Source organism: Sporisorium graminicola, chromosome SGRAM_13 (assembly GCF_005498985.1).
Source record: "Sporisorium graminicola strain CBS 10092 chromosome SGRAM_13, whole genome shotgun sequence".
NCBI lineage: Eukaryota > Fungi > Basidiomycota > Ustilaginomycetes > Ustilaginales > Ustilaginaceae > Sporisorium > Sporisorium graminicola.
The window spans coordinates 44,474-60,775 of NC_043723.1; the positions used below are offsets into that span (position 1 = coordinate 44,474).

Below are 16,302 nucleotides of genomic sequence, written 5' to 3' on the forward strand. Positions count from 1 at the left end.
CTGGCCGACTGCATGGAGGGACGAACACAGTACACTTTTGTGTTTGACGGCAGTGATGAAGCAGGGGAAGTTATGGTGATATCGCATCATCCAGGAATCACAGACGAAGACGAGGGCGACAACCATGTGTTCGACTGTATGGAACAGCTCTCATTATATGGCGGCGTTGCAGCTCAGCTGGTCTCGCCCGATGACCCACGCTTGCAGGCGGTTGGCCTTCCTCTCGAGTACCGTGATCTTCGCCCAGGTGGGTGGTTTTCGCGCGACGTTAGATGCTCCGAGGGCCCAGCACTGCTCAATGACGAGCTTGGGGGCGAGTGAAAGTTCTTGTGGGAACAGTCCGAGTTGGCAAAACACACCCCTCGACGTCTCCGAGCGGTACCGCTTCTCTTTGTCGCTTTGACGCATATCACAAATCGCCACCCGATGAGTGCCGGCATGATGTGCAACTCAGTGTGACGTGAGACGGCTCGACGAGCTGCGATCCACGCGGGCTGAGCATCGCCGAGAGAGAATGCCGGCCATTGCTTACCCACGCCACGTTCGCGCCCGCAACCGCCCATCGGTGATCTCTCGAACGCGTTCCCCACCCGTGTGACAACCGAGCCATCGTATACTCCGGTGAACTAGCTACTCTCGTAAGCGAGTCTGATCACCGCGAAGAGCGGACCGGACGAGCTGCAGCTGATTTTAGCTTTACGTGCTAAGCGAGCGCGGGGTAAGAGATTGCGGTCGGCTCACCACCAGAGACCGACCAATACCGTCGGTGGATTCTTCTTCGGCATGAATGGCCCTGTTGAAGGCAGCACTGTGCATCCATGACTGGACTATAGAGAAGAATGGTGAGGTAGGCATCAACACGCTGTTCAGTGAGTCGGTTCTTAGCGGACTTCACCTCTTCGGCTCGGGCTACTCCGCTATGAAGCCAGGATTGTTATATAGACAGGGTATCCAGCACCTTTGGGCAACGACAGACTTTTGTCCAGTCTCAGCTTCAGCCTCCAATCCCCTCATCCTCTCTGCTCGTGCGACGATGATGTTGCCATCGACGATCGAGCTGTCCTTGGTGACAGCAGCGGCTGTCGTTCTCGCTACTGCGTCCTTCAGCTCAGCAACTGCCCTGCCCCGCTCCCACTTCCAGGCACGCCAGTCGACTGATGCCCTCCCCACTCCCGGCATGGGCTTCAACACGTACAACCAGGTCTCATGTTCCCCCACCGTGGCCGCGTCGCACACTACCATGGACATCATGCAGTCGCAAGGCTACCTTGCTGCGGGCTACAACTTCTTCCAGGTCGACTGCGGCTGGGTGTCTAGGACCACGGCGCGTGATGCATCCGGCAATCTCATGGTCAACACCGACGCGTTCCCCTCGGGGATGAAGAGCCTTGGCTCGTACGCGACGTCTAAAGGTCTCGACTTTGGTCTGTACTCGGACGCGGGCTATCGAGCCTGTGACCCGCAGTCCCCCAGTCCTGTTCTCGGCAGTCTGGGACATGAAGCGCAGGATGCAGCGCTGCTGAAGAGCTTCAACGTGTCCTATCTCAAGTACGACAACTGCTACGCAGACGGGACCTCGGCAGCTGACAACGCACCCAAGAACGCACGCACCGACTTCCCCACGCGCTTCGGTGCCATGACCAAAGCCCTTTCCAACGTGGGCATCCACAAGCTGCTCATCTGCCAGTGGGGGGTTGCACAAACGCAGTCGGACGGCAGCCTCGTCGGTCCCGCCCAGTGGACTTCGGGCCTCAGCACGTCCTACCGTCTCTCGGACGACATCGCCGAGGGTTGGATCAATGTCGAGCGCATCCTCAACCAGGCCATCCCGATCTCGCTCAACGGCCGCAGTGGGCCCGGACATTTCGCTGACGGCGATCTGCTCGAAGTGGGCAATGCAGGCATGTCGATCGACGAGCAGGCCACGCATTTCGCCTTCTGGGCCATGGTCAAGAGTCCGCTGGTGATCTCGACGGATCTCTCGAGCATCTCGTCCGAGGCAAAGGCCATCCTGCTCAACAAGGGTTTGATCGCCGTCAACCAGGATGAGCTGGGCGAGCCGGTCAAGCTGGTTGAGCGGAGGACGGGCGACTTTGACCTTCACGCGGGCAAGCTTGGTAATGGCGACATGGCCGTGCTCGCGTTCGACTGGACGGATACGCAGAGGACCATCACTGTCGACTTTGCTGAGCTGGGCATCGATTCAGCCGACGTGCTCGACCTCTGGACGGACACGACTGAAACAGGCGCGAGCTTGTTTAGCAAGCAGGTCAACGCCCACGGCTCGATCGCTTTGCGTCTTAGCAACATCCAGTACGCCACCGCTGCTGCTCCGACGCTGACCTACATCGAAGCCGAGTCGGGCACACTCGCAGGTTCGGCAGCCAAGGCTTCGTGCTCTGGCTGCTCGAACGGCAGCAAAGTGGGCTTCATCGGCAACGGTGCGTCCAACTCGCTGACACTCAACGGCATCCAGGCGAGCGCCGAGCAAGCAGTGCTCTACTTTGACTACATCAACGCAGACGTGGGTTTCTCGTTTGTGGGTGCGACCAACCAACGCGCTGCGCAGATCAGCGTCAACGGAGGCAGCCCGCAGAACGTCAGCTTCCCGCTGTCCGGCTACGACTGGGACAAAGACGTGACCAAAAGCTACAAGGTCCGGCTGACAGGGTTCAAGAGTGATGCGACCAACTCGATCACCATCACCAACTCTGGCGCCGGCTTGTATGCTCCGGACTTGGACCGCGTCGGGTATGTCGCTTGATGCTGCGGTTCGGTTGTCGATTACGAGAGAGTCGTGGTTGTGAATGTATGTACAAGAAATTCTGAAAGTGCTCAAGGCAATCATCATGGACGGAGAGAATACGAGATAGAAATCACTTTGATGGTTGCGAACTGCGGACATGGCACAACATCACAGCGTTTGATGCTGCAGGCCTTCTCGGACGAATGTCAACAGCCTGGCAATCATCTTCGGGTAGACTCTGGCTGGTTCTTGGACAGTACACAGCGCAGTACACGTCCGCGAGGAAAAAGCTCGTCACACTGCAGGAACGGGAAAACCAGGCTCAGCCTCAAGCCGTCAGTCAATGCCAACCCCGCGGATGCGGTTGGCGCCCAAGAAGTTTCGCAACCGCTCTCTCGATACATAGAGCATGGACTCCTTTTCTTTCCAGGTCTTTCTCGCCCCCATGATCTCCAGTCCGACAGATCTCCAGCTCACTAGACTGCACACATACCACCTCCGTGGAGGTTAATCGGAACACTGACTGAGTCTACCCCAGCCCGGACTTTAGAATGGGACCGAAAGCATCCAGCTGGCTATTGAAGCGCTTGATTGGACCTGCTTTGCTCCGGATCTTGTGGCCTTGGCGCATCAGCCATGCTCATGTTTACGCTGCTTACGGCAAATCGCACTTCACAAACTGAGAACAATGAGGGTCATATAAAGTCAGGTCTTATCGCATTCTTGGCCTGTTCCTGCCACCATCAGTAAGACACTTCCACTATTTGCCTCCTCCTCAAATGGCTGGCAAAACGTTCCTCATTACTGGCTGCAGCTCGGGCCTGGGCGCTGCCTTGGCCAAACAGGCACTGTCCGAAGGGCACATAGTGTTAGCAACAGCCCGAGGTCAACAAGGCACATCTGCTCAAGATCGCCTCAAGGAACTGGCTGACGCTGGGGCTGTGACGGGACATCTGGATGTCACGGAGGACGCGGATACCGTCAAACAGAGCGTCGACGCACTCGTGTCGAGATCGCCTTCAAAGACTGTTGACGTGCTCATCAACAACGCTGGATACATTCTCCAAGGCGGTGTGGAAGAATGCTCGCTCGACGAGATTCAAGGGCTTTTTGAAGTCAACGTCCTGGGAGCGGTTCGGGTATTGCAAGCTGTATTGCCATACATGCGTGCACAGAGATCCGGTGTAGTTGCAATGTTCGGTTCGCTTGGCGGCTGGATTGGATACCCGGGCTCTGGCTACTACAGTGCGACCAAAGCCTCTTGTTCCCTCATCGCCGAAGCGCTACGAGACGAAGTCTCTCACTTGGGCATTCAGGTGACCAGCATAGAACCGGGCAGATTCCGCACTGCTTTCCTCACCGAGGGCAAAGGACGAGTGGTGGCTCAACGCCAGCTTCCGGACCTCGACCCTGTGATGGATTACGTACGACAAGGCCTACACGAGGGTGATCTACAGCAGCCTGGTGATCCGGACAAAGCAGCGCGTCTGGTGGTGGAGTGCCTGACCCAGAGCGGACGCTGCGCTGGGAAAGAGATCCCTTATCGCTTGCCCCTCGGTCCAGACGCCTTACAGGTCATAGGTCAGAGCGCCGATCGCATCAAGACCACGATCGAGACCTGGCGAGAACTGAGCAGTTCGACAGACCTCTGACGAGAAGATCTCGACACGAAGAATCAGCCGTCTTCAAGAACTCGCGTCAATCGCTTCTCTTTTTTGTTGCTGGACACGCATCGCTGGACACGTCTACGCCAGTCGGCATGGTCCCGGTGTCCAAGGCTGCAGCCAGAAGCTCGTCCGTAAGGAACAGACTTTGATCGCTTCATGCACGTCTGATGCTGCACTCCATCGTCGATACAACAGTATCCTGGTTTGTGATGCGATGCAACTTGCAATGGTATTGCGAACGTATATACAAGAAGTGTGAGAGTGCCTCGAGCAAGGATCACCACATGAAAGCAGCCGCGTCCGTGGGAGGCTTGCTCACAGTCGGTTTGAGAGGGGCAATGACCAGCAGGTATCCCCCTCTTGCACCCGTCCTGCTCGCAGAGTCGCCGTGTTTTTTCAGATCACGTTCGCGTTTGCGGTCGATCCTTGCCATCTTCTTCTCGTGCTTGTGTTGGGCCTTCCTCTGCTTTCTCTCGAGCCTCCTCTGCTTTTTCAATGCCTTTTTTTGCATCTTGTCCATCTTCCGATCGCCTGTAGGCTGGAACGCGGGATGGCGAGAATCAACACTGTCGTCAGAATCGCTGCTTGAGCTTGAACTAGAGCTGCTGCTCGACGCCGACGTCTTCGACCTCTGCAGCTGCGTCGAAGCGGTGAGGTTGGTTCCGGGGATGGGAGCGTTGGGCGATCGAGCGGTGAGTCTCTCTCCAGTGTGGAGGATGTACACGTCGAGGTCCCTCGGTCCAAAAAAGCTCTGCTGCCACGTTTCAACCGCCTCGCAGATCACGGGGTCTTTGCGTTTCTTCATGGCCCTCTCGATGGCTCGGGTGACCAAGAAGCCAGTGGCACCCATATGCATCGTCATGGGTGCAACATTGGAGATGATGCTCTGCTTGCCCGTCAGCTTGCCCGCCACGGCAAGGTCCTCCAAAAAGCGGCCCCAATCAGCCGCACTCACGTTGTGCTGCACCATGAGCGCACCGGGGTAGACTGGCTGGAATCCGTCCGACAGAAGCTGTTTCTTCTCCTCCTTCTTGTTGGCGCTCTTGATGTAGACAGGTTCAAAGTGAGAGTGCGCCGAGTACCGCAGCGTGGGCTGACAGTGCCTGGAGAAGCTCGGAGGTGGCGCCAGGGCACGCTGTTCTGCAGAAGGGCCGGAAAAGCGCATCTTGATCCGGGTTTCGAGATCGACTTGGGGCAAGTGGGTCAGTCGAGCATCGTGGGCAGAGGGAGCCCAGTCGGCCGACGTTGCAAAAGGGCTTCCAAACTGAGCGAGCGCCGTTTGAGGGTTGAGAGGCATGCCGCCGTATCCGGAACGAGAGGACGAAGGGGAAGCTTGGAGTTGTGCCGGCGTGGAAGAAGCATAGCGGTTGCTGCTGCTTGGCCTGCTTGGATAGCTGGCAAACTCTTGTTGACGTCTGTGCTGTTCCTTTTCGGTGAATCCTCGGTACTGTTTTTCGTCGGAGAGGCGCTGTGTGCGGGACGATCGAGGGGTAGATGCAGAACCCATGGCGGCATCGTAGCTGGGAGGTGCCGCGTGTTCTTGGCCCACGTAGGGCGCAGCGGATGGGTAGTATGGAGAAGTCATAGTGCCTGGTGAAGATTGTTCTTACAAGGCTTTGGTGGTCGTTGGCTTCAGGGACACAATCGACAAGCCGCACCGAGGTGCTCGTATATATAAGCTTCTACAACAATCTGGGGATGGGATGATAGCAACCACCTCCAGGAGCATCTCGGCTAGCAGGTATCAATGCGAACAAGTACCGAACAACGCTCCGAGTCGGCATAGCCTAGGAGGACCCTTTTGGCCGGCTCAGAGTGTTTGCGCGCGGTACTCGGCAGCTTCTCCTTTGCCCCCCAAAAACAACTCCGCCGCCGGATTCTCGCTCGGCGCCCAAATCGGTACCAAAATTTGTACCCAGCCAATCTAACATTTTGGGGTTAACAAGTCGCTCCGGCCAAGAAGCGCAACAAGAAGCCGGGAAGCTTACCCCGCAAAATCTGCCTCACCCGCACTCATATTCTCGCACAGAACAGCAACTCGTTTATTCTCTTCGAACCACTGCTGCACACACTGCAAAAGCATTCATCATCATGTCCGATCCAAAGGTGAGTGTACTTCGCCTTTTCGCAGTGTAGGTGTGGGGTATGTTTTGATCGAGTCTTGTGCTTCTTGTGCAGTCTGGCTATCTTCGCGAGATCTATGTCGGCGGGCTGAGCGGTGGCAAGCCGCAAACAACCGATCTCAAGCTGCTCGAACAGCAAGCTAAAGCAAAGATCCCTCCCGAAGCCTACGCTTACGTTGCTGGAAGCGCTTCCACCGAGTCAACTGCTCGCAGCAACCTTGATGCCTTTAACAAGTGGCACATTGGTACGTCCTAATCCCACCCGGTATACACTCGTCTCATACCTTGCTGACATTGGCCTACTGCATTCCCAACAGTCCCATCGATGCTGCGAGACGTCTCGCTTGCCGAATTCGATAGCACCACCCGTTTGTTCGGAAGAGACTACTCGTCGCCCCTCGTCGTCGCTCCCATCGGCGTTCAGGCCCAACTGCACCCAGCCGATGCCGATTGTGCTACGGCTCGCGCAGCAGCAGACCTCGAAATCCCGTTCACCTTGTCCTCTGCCACCAGTCGTCCTCTCGAGAAGGTGCACGAGGATGCCGGCTTCGCCAAGGGAGCCGAAGAGGATGGCGTGGATGCGTGGTTCCAGCTCTATTGGCCCCAGGACGACGAGTTGACCGAGAGTCTGTTGGCCAGAGCCAAAAAGGCGGGGTACCGCGTGCTCGTCGTCACGTTGGATACGTGGAATCTTGGATGGCGCCCTAGAGACCTTGACACAGGTGAGTCATGCGCGAGTGGTGGCCGTCAGAGATTCAAGACAAGGGGCTCGACCGCTAATGTGACGTTCTGACTTGCTCTTCAACCTTGCAACCACAGCCTACAACCCTTTCCTGACTGGCGAAGGCGTTGCGAATGTCTTTTCGGATCCCATCTTCATCGAAAAGTACTGCGAGGGAAAGGTATGTTTGCCACTCCTATAACTTTCAACGGTGACCCCTCCCACTGACCCTATCTTTTCGCCTTCCTCTCATTACACAGGATCCGCGCCGCCCCGACGCAACCAAGGACGACATCACCCAAGCCTCGGTGGCAGCCATCGCGCAACTCTCCCCCGGCGTCTCGCGCACCTGGTCCGACCTCGCCCTCCTCCGGCGACTCTGGGGTCCAGACCCGATCGTGCTCAAAGGCATCCAGACCGTCGCCGATGCCGCACGCGCCGTCGAAGCGGGCATGGACGGCGTCTGGGTCTCCAACCACGGCGGGCGCCAAGTCGACGGGGCTGTAGCCTCTCTCACCCAGCTCCCCGCCATCGCCGACTACATCCACTCGCTCCCGCGCAAACAGGACGCAGAGAGGAGGAGCGTCATCTTCGACTCGGGCGTGCGCTGCGGCGCGGATATCATGAAGGCGCTCTGTCTCGGCGCCGACGGTGTCGCGGTGGGCCGACCTTGGTGCTGGGGCCTGGCGGTCAACGGCGAGGACGGCGTGCGCGATGTGCTCAAGACGCTGCTGGCCGATTTCGAGCTGAATGCCGGCTTGGCTGGGTTTCAGTCGACGAAGCAGCTTGGTAGACATGCACTGGTGAGCGCTGATGGTCGGCTGTAGAAGAATGTGTTTCATCAAATCGTTTGCAACTTTCCCTATGTGGTATACAAAGATGCGCATTGGGCTGCGTGCTATGCATCGAGCTGCGACTGTAACTGCTTGCCCACGTGCAGCAGTGCCTTGTCACACCCCCATTGAGCCACGAGCGTCACCCCGACAGGCCAGCCATCGTCCTGCGCTACACCCGCGGGCACCGAGAGCGCCGGCAGCCCCGCCAAGCTCGCCGGCACCGTCAGAATATCCTGCACATACTCCGCTGCGTCTGTGCCCTCGCTCTCTCTCAGCGCCGAAGCCAGTGTCGGCGCCGTGTCCACCGCGGAAGGGTGGACGATCACATCGACTCCCTCGACCGCGCCGCCCTCTGCCCTGGTGGAAGGGTGACGGACCCGCAATGCAGCGGCGAAGTCCTGCTGCACCTGAGCCCGAATGCGTGACGCCTGGAGGAAGAAGTTGTCGAATGCATCGGCGGTGAGTGCAAACGTGCCGAGCAGAATGCGCTTGCGCACCTCGTCGCCAAAGCCGGCCGTGCGTGTGGCTGCGTATGCGTGATGGCCCGGTGCACGAGGTTGGTGGAAGCCGTACTCGACGCCGTCGTACCGCGCGAGGTTGCTGCTGGCTTCGGCGCAGGAGATGATGTAGTACGCACTGAGAGCAGACGGCGTAGTCGGCAGGCTGATCTGCACCACTTGCGCCCCGAGCTGCTCCAGCGCGGCGACTGCGCGTCGGAAGGGCGGCAGCACGCGTGGGTGCAACTCGGTGGGAAAGTACTCCTTCGGCACTCCGACACGAAGCCCCTTGAGCGGCTGCGATGAGCTTGGGGATGCGAGCGAGTTGAGCAGGCTGTCCGTGGTGGCGGCGGCGGCTGCACGTGCTTCGGTGCTGGCGCTTGTCGGGTCTCGCACGTCGTGCTGTGCGAGCACATCGTAGACGGTTGCTGCATCCTCGACCGTCTTAGAAAGTACACCCACGGTGTCCAGGCTATCCGCATACGATACCAGCCCCCACCGACTGACCAATCCGTAGCTCGGCTTGAGACCCACCACGCCGCAATATGCTGCGGGCAATCTGACACTGCCACCCGTATCGCTTCCGAGCGCAAACCTCGCCAGTCCTGCTCTCACCGCCGCTGCTGATCCACCGGAGCTCCCTCCAGCCACCCTCTCTGCCTCGAGATCCCACACTTGTCCTTGCGTAGCGGTTGCAGACGCGGGATTGCGCACTGGCCCGTGAATCGAGTGCACGTTGTTGGAGCCCATGCCAAACTCGTCGCAGTTGGTGATGCAGCTGATGTCTGCACCTGCGTTGCGTAAAGCCGACACGGCGGCAGCGTCGAAAGTCGGCTGGAAGGTCTGCAGCATGACACTGGAGCACGTGGCGGGAGTACCGCGCACGCAGATGTTGGCCTTGATCGCTGCTGACCATCCGCTCAGAGGGCCTGCGACTGCACTTTGCGCTGTGGAGCTCGAGGATGGCCCAATTTCGGCTACTATAGCGTTGTACGGGTCGAAGGGACCATCCTGGAACACTTGGGAGTCGTTGCGCGCTATCGAGGATGTCGTGATGCTTCGGCCAGCCAGCTTCGCAGATAGAGGCGTTGTGCAGCAGATGCCAGCACAGCTTCGTCGGCCGGGCGGAGCGAAGCTGGTGCCTACGCTAAGGCAACGCCGTGCCAATCGTCCTCTTGCTAGTGTGCCGACCATTGCTGTGTTGCTTGTAGGTGAAGAGCAGAGCCGAGATGCGTTGGAGACGCTCTGTTTCTTCTTCCTCGACGAAGAATTGGACCCTGAAGAAGATAAAAAGGCTGTGGTGGAGGCATGGTGTGTTGTCGTATCGTACGAGAAAAATGTCTTTCACCGACTGCCCCTCTCTGCGCATCGAGGGTCAGCATTGTCAGAGATAGATGACATCTTCATCGGACTACCAGCGGAGAAGAACAGTCGGTCGTTGCAGATGCTCGAGACGATAAGCACCTACATTTAGCACTACAAGGAAAAAACATTTGAGGCTAGAAAATGAGAACACAGAATTGGGGTTGCAATATTTGTTCACATGTTCAACGGGCATGCGGCAGTTGCAAACCGGGTGCCGCTTCCGTTGATGACACCGACGCCGACATGCCGGGCAAAGAGGGGCGGACATAGGAATGCGATGCCCAACCCGGGCTCGACGTTGCGCAAGATTGCTACACCCACTCGTCGACTGCGGCGGGGGGCGAAGGACGAACCGAAAAATCGGTCTTGGTGGCCAGCTGATCCGTAGATGTTGGACTGGACAGGTACGCACAAAAAACAGTGGTACGCTCTGCAGCGGAGGAGTCGCCTTCGAGGTACTCATCGCAGGACCTGCACGGTCGATCCGCGAACACAATACAAGTCCCTACCCATCGAGACGACCGGCAGCGAACAAGCGAGAAGCCGAGAGAGACAGAAAGAGGCAGGTGGGGCGGACAGGGGAATGGTTGGTCTCCGCTCGGCGTGAGGGTTAGCACACACAAGCGGGATTTGCTTTGAAGGTCAACTTCCACGAGCATCGAACAAACAATCGCCAGGGGGGTCAGCTGGGAGAGATTTAGCCGAGCTCGCTACCTCGAAGTTATTTTGGATTTGCGGATCGAAGAATGGACCTCTAATTGGCCATCACAGCACGCGTAGCATATCTAGTCCATTGCAGCTCACACGTTCGAGACACTGGAGAACACGGCTGTCGGATTCCGAGTGCTGTAAAAAGTTAGGCGACAAACACGTAGTGCAGTTCTGCTCGGCGTTGCAAGTGCCGTGTTGGAAAGCAGCTGCAACGGCCGCACCCTTCGAGTTGCGGCGACTGCGCCAAGAATCCAAGCATGGCTGTAGTCGGCGACTGTTGGCGGTCTGCGAGGAGCCCCGATAGCAGGCAGCTTTGTCGTATTCAGGACGCTCTCTTTTTTGACACTCCGACGCATACAGGAACGGGGTGACCGCAAGCAAGCTCGGTGTGAGTGCGAGAAAGAGAAAAGTGGGAGAACGAGAGTGCGAGTGAGACATACCAAGAAGATCGGAGAGGGAAGAGTGTTACGGCAGAAGCAGCAGTGTAGAGAGACTTGGAAGATTTTAATGCATGTACGCATCGACTGCATCTCGTTGCTTGCATGATTGGCTTCTTCGATGAGCGCGGCAAGGTTAGGATGGTTATCACGAGTCTGAGATGCTCCTCGGACAAGCTTGTCGAGCAGGAGCTTTTTTACGACATTGTCAAGAGCAGGGGTTGAACAAAAGCAGAGTGGTACGGACGCCGCCCAGAAAAAAAGGCAAGTCCGGGCGATGGATGGATGGATGGATGGATGGCGGGTCTGTGTCGAAAATGAGTGTGGCGGTGGCATTCCACGATGGCGGTGGAAACGGCCCGGACGGACACGCGGCTTTGATTGCGGTTCTGGAAGCGTCGTCGCGCCTCTGAAACACGGACAGACTAGCCTGATGCAGCAGGGCATGCAGGGCCCGGGCGTGTTTTACAAGACAGGATACGCCAGTGCGTTGCCGGTCGCGTTTGTTGGTGGTGCACCCCAAGCGGAGAGCAAGCTTTGTCCGCATGCAAGAGTGCTTTAGGAAACGCAGTAGACTGTGTTGCTTGTCACGACCATCGAGCCAGCCAGCAAGCGCATTTGCTAGAACGGCAGGCACTTCCATACTGATGCAGGATCAGCTGCTCTGAACCTGTAGAGATCGGCGCGGACGCGTCTCTGTATGTCTGCCGGTCATGCTGGCTGCCCGGTAGCAACTTGCACGAGCTGAGTCGCAAATTGAAGCTCGGAATCCGATCGAGAGTCGGAAGATGCAATTGCGATTCTCCGCCTCTGCCTCTGCCTCCGCCTATCCCTCTCCCTCTGCCTCTCCTCTCGTAGTCGGACCTCGAAAAAAGAAGCGCCGAAGGGTCTGGGCACAGCGGAACGAGAGAAGAAAGCAGCGGAGGTCGAAGGACAGAAATGATGCCATCGACTCGACCAACCTTCCCATTCCAACAGCTCTTGGAAAAGGTGTTCTCGATGGCAATGGCAATGGCAATGGCGATGGCGATGGCGATGGCAACGGCACACGGTCGACGGCAACGGAGACACAATCCACTCATAAGGGTCAGCCCGCATGGTACGATGCGGATGGAAACAAACGACGCATGGCAACAGCAACGGAATCAATCACAGAGTCACACGCTGCTAGAGCTACAGTACATTGCTGTAGATGCGAGTGGAACTAGCGGGACACGGACGGAAGGGTGGATGGAGAGAGAGCCAACGGCTATGCAATGATGCGGTTCCTGTACCACTGGAAACGAGGTCTTGTGGCACACAGAGATGCGCCACGGTCGCGCGCATCTTGGAACAAGTTAGTCCAAGTCGAACACGCACGCAAGGCAGAAACTTTTTCGGTTCAAGACCCATTCATTCTGCGGCATCTGCTTTTCCTTAGCGAGTGTCTGTCCGGAATTGCGAATTTCGTCGATGCTCGCGGTAAAAAAAAAGGATTTTCTTTTTCTGTTTGATTTTTGTTTTTGCCACCCTCTCGTCACGCGCCTGAATGGTTCCATTTTCTACTTGAACATGACTCAGAGGCGTGGCGTGGCGTGCCGAGTGAGCTGCCCGCTGCATGTGTGTGTGTGTGTTCATACGCCGTTCGATTCGTCCCTGTATGCCCCTGCTTCGATCCCCGCGACAATGTCACAGGAAATCTCCAAGTGTCTTGGCCGTCTGTCTGTCTGTCGGTGCTTCTTTCTGACTGACACAAGCAAAACTCGGTCGGAGTCCCTTTTGTCAGAATCGCTTTTTTTCGGGCCGGGGCACCACCAGTGTTCCTCGAGTATCTTTTCTTGGCCTGTCTCCACCGACTGACTGGCTGGCTGGCTGGCTGGCTGGCTGGCTGGGTGTGCGTGCCTCTCGAGCCATCCCCAGCCTCACGTCCGCCCGCACCCTGATCCGCGATCCATACGCCGCTGCAGCCGTTTCTATGCAACAACTCCCGCGCACATCCACGCCACGCAGACTGCTTACTGAATGAAGCCTTTCCACCTGAATCGAGTCCCCGCTGTCCCCATTGTTCTTTTCCTTTTCCTTTTTTCTTTTTCTTTTTCTTTCTTTCGCATTCAGCAAACAGCTGACCTTGGCCATAGCGTTGGCCTGTGTCCCCTGCCTGTCCCCAAGTTGGTTCGAGCTTGATATGCCACCACCGCCAACTGAGCGTCCTTTCCTTCAACTCCACCACCTTGCTCCTCCTCGCCTTCACGCACCTTTACACCAGTAGCCAGACAGGAACTCGCTTTACTTCGTCCACTGTTTGCCTCTTCGTCAACAATCGTCACCGCTTCCCGCAGTGACAACACATACTCTTCACAACCATCATCCTGACATGAGAAGATAAAGGTCTTTCCAACAATCACCACCACCCTTGGTACTCCGCAGCCACCCATTCTGCATTCTGTCAGACTCGACACGTCTTTGACACACTCTCGTAGCATCGCTCTCAGGTCATAGAGCTTTTGCCACCTCCATAGCAGCTTCTCCCTGCACATCAGCGCAGCCCGCTCTGCGCTGCTTCTCCGAGGTCATTCTGACCATCTAAATTTGCTTCACGTCATCTAGTATCGTCCCGTAGGCTACGATCATCGACGTCTCCCTAGCACTCGGATACTCTATTCGCACCTCTCTGCGATCTTCGAGCTGCACCAACCTCCATCATCTCAACCACCTCTTCCGCTCGCTTCGATAGCTCCTCACTTTCTCTATCTTTTCGGTAGTGTCTCTTGCAACACTGGCTAAATCGGTTGCTTGCATTCAGCCATCTCCATCCGTTCATAGGACACGTCAACTTCGCTTCTCACACGCGTCGTTCGTAACCAAGATTGGCCGAGTTCTTTCAACTCTGACAGTCCCCCCTGTTCCGACGCTTGCCGTCTCTTACTTCTGAAGGGTTAGCCGCTTTAGACATCTGTACCTTGTATGCCCACTGTCGCCACCGCATCTATCTTCACCGCCACCCAAGACAGTCGGTCCGCTTCGCCTCTGCCCCCCACCCACTCGCTCCGCATCCTTATCGTCGACGACAACCATGTCAACCTCTCGATTCTCAACACGCTCCTCAAGCGCCGCTTCGGCCACGTACTAGCGCGTCCCCCCGTCAGCCTCGACAGTGGACTCAAGGCTCTCCAGCTCCTGCGCACCGAGATCTTCGACCTCATCTTTATGGACATCGAGATGCCCTACCTCGATGGCGTCGAATGCACCCGTCGCATCCGTGCCGCCGAGGACGGCATCCTCGCGCCCAACCGCTATGCCCATGTTGTCGCCGTCACCACCAACGTCGGTCCCGAACCCGCTGCACTCTACCGCCACGTCGGCATGGACGGGATGATCAGCAAGCCTGTGCGCTTCCAGAACTTCCAGCAGTATCTCTGCCCACTCTCGATCGAGGCGCTCGAGGCCAAAGGTTCCGTGACGCCTGTGCTCGTGGGCTCCGAGCAGGTATTGCCTCCGATGCCACCCATTGATCTCGATCAGCGACTCTTCTTCGTGCCTACCGCCAACGGCGGAATGGTGACCACCGCAGCCAAATCGTTGGATCGTGATGGCGGTTCGCCTACGACCGAATACTCGGATGCCAATCAGTTTGCTGCCATGCTCAAAGCACAGACGTACAAGTCGCTGCGCGATCGCAAGGCGCTCTCGATCTCTCGTTCCGCCACGCTCTCTGAACCGCGCAGGTCGTCGTTCAACTCGCCTAGGTCGGAGCATCTGCCGTCCATCCGCGTTGCCCAGGCAAATTGTGCTGTCAGCAAGGACGAACTGTTGGTTGATGACCACTGCCGAGGCCGTAAGCAAGGCGCGGGCAAGAGAGACGCCGACAACGTGTCCGGGCTTTCATTCGAATCGCTCGTGGAACGTGAGACACGCGAGCGCGAGCTGGACTGCATGATGCAACGACGTGCGCCCGTTCCCGTTCGACCTGTGCCGATTCACCGAATCAGCTCTCCCGCGTACATGCTCGACGCATCGCCCATCTGCCGTGTTCGCGCCGAGCCAGCCATGCGCTCCGACCCGGACCTGGCAGCCTCTCGCGCCGTACGCCCGGACATCCATCCAGTTGCACCCAAGCGGCTGGAGCGACTGGTACGAACTGATTCGGAGTGGTCCTCCAACAGTGGCGACGGCAGCGCAGGAAACGACAGCACCACTCGGTCGTCTTCGGCTTGGTCCAACACGCCGCTGTCTTCGGAGTGGACAACGACGACGCAGCGCTCCGTTTCGGCTGACCTGCTTGGCAGCTTCAGCAACCATCGTGCTACGAGTCCCTCGTCTGCGCTCACAACGCCAGTGTCTTCGCCCGTGGACATGAAGGCGCTCGACGACCGGGCGCGCAACGACGGTGCGGACAACGACGAGGATGAGGACGACGCCGATAGCCGAGAGGCGCTATTCAGCCCGTGCGCCGATGACCTGCTTGGCTCGCGCGCTCCTGGTTTGGAGTACCTAGACTCGCCCGTACTGCCGTCGTTCCCGCCTCTGTCCAAGTGCGTCTTTCCGCTGCAGAACAGCCCGCGCATTCGGGTGTGCGATGCCGATGATCAGGACGAGTCTCGCATGCGCAATGATCTGGGTTCGCGCATGAATGCGTTGCAGCTGGACTGATCACCCGACTCTCGAACCGATTTCTCGTCTACCATCTCCTATTCACGTTTGGGTTTGCTCTCGGATCATCGCTCGTTACACTGTAGCACAAGTTTTCTTCTGTGCTGCGTTTCTGGTCTTATGTTTGCACACAAGGGGTTCGCCATGCCGCGAGGGGCCCAAGTTACACCGCTTATTGCTAGTTTTCCGCATACACGACAAGCCATCGAAAACCGCATGTGGACACCATTGTCCACCGCCTCTGTCTCTCTCTCTCCCTCTCTACCTCTCTCTCTCTCTCGCCGCGCTTCTCTCATCATATACCCTCTGTTGCATCTGGACCCACTACTTTGTCACCGCCGGAATTTGGTCTCTCTACCTCTCTCTGTCTATCTCGCTCTCTGTCTCGTTTGGTGTATCTTGGTTTCATTTGGGTTTTTCTGTTGTTCATCTCGGTTGGTACTGTTTCTTTTGTCATCATTGTTCTGTGTATCTAGGTTTATTCATCGGTCAATTATGCTGTTCTTTCTGCCATCCTGTTGGACTTGTGGGTTGTTCTGCGTCCATTTTGTTGAGATGTAGATATAATTG

The 16,302-nt window shown here is 57.3% G+C and overlaps 6 protein-coding genes across 6 annotated transcripts; 4 read left to right on the forward strand and 2 right to left on the reverse strand.

The window, feature by feature from the left end:
* Positions 1 to 1,033: 1,033 nt before the first annotated feature.
* Positions 1,034 to 2,764, forward strand: EX895_002069 (uncharacterized protein; the record flags this gene model as incomplete). The annotated part of the gene is made up of 1 exon (XM_029882668.1): positions 1,034 to 2,764. One exon carries the CDS (start codon positions 1,034 to 1,036, stop codon positions 2,762 to 2,764), a length of 1,731 nt encoding a protein of 576 aa, XP_029740813.1.
* A 761-nt stretch (positions 2,765 to 3,525) lies between these two features.
* On the forward strand, positions 3,526 to 4,398 carry EX895_002070 (uncharacterized protein; the record flags this gene model as incomplete). The annotated part of the gene is made up of 1 exon (XM_029882669.1): positions 3,526 to 4,398. One exon carries the CDS (start codon positions 3,526 to 3,528, stop codon positions 4,396 to 4,398), a length of 873 nt encoding a protein of 290 aa, XP_029740814.1.
* A 292-nt stretch (positions 4,399 to 4,690) lies between these two features.
* EX895_002071 (uncharacterized protein) lies at positions 4,691 to 5,998 on the reverse strand (the record flags this gene model as incomplete). The annotated part of the gene is made up of 1 exon (XM_029882670.1): positions 4,691 to 5,998. The coding sequence occupies one exon, from the start codon at positions 5,996 to 5,998 to the stop codon at positions 4,691 to 4,693; it is 1,308 nt and encodes a 435-aa protein (XP_029740815.1).
* Positions 5,999 to 6,504: 506 nt separating this feature from the next.
* On the forward strand, positions 6,505 to 8,084 carry EX895_002072 (uncharacterized protein; the record flags this gene model as incomplete). The annotated part of the gene is made up of 5 exons (XM_029882671.1): positions 6,505 to 6,519; positions 6,592 to 6,781; positions 6,854 to 7,258; positions 7,356 to 7,438; positions 7,518 to 8,084. 5 exons carry the CDS (start codon positions 6,505 to 6,507, stop codon positions 8,082 to 8,084), a joined length of 1,260 nt encoding a protein of 419 aa, XP_029740816.1.
* A 71-nt stretch (positions 8,085 to 8,155) lies between these two features.
* On the reverse strand, positions 8,156 to 9,784 carry EX895_002073 (uncharacterized protein; the record flags this gene model as incomplete). Its single annotated transcript, XM_029882672.1, has 1 exon — positions 8,156 to 9,784. The coding sequence occupies one exon, from the start codon at positions 9,782 to 9,784 to the stop codon at positions 8,156 to 8,158; it is 1,629 nt and encodes a 542-aa protein (XP_029740817.1).
* A 4,262-nt stretch (positions 9,785 to 14,046) lies between these two features.
* Positions 14,047 to 15,732, forward strand: EX895_002074 (uncharacterized protein; the record flags this gene model as incomplete). The annotated part of the gene is made up of 1 exon (XM_029882673.1): positions 14,047 to 15,732. The coding sequence occupies one exon, from the start codon at positions 14,047 to 14,049 to the stop codon at positions 15,730 to 15,732; it is 1,686 nt and encodes a 561-aa protein (XP_029740818.1).
* Positions 15,733 to 16,302: the final 570 nt, after the last annotated feature.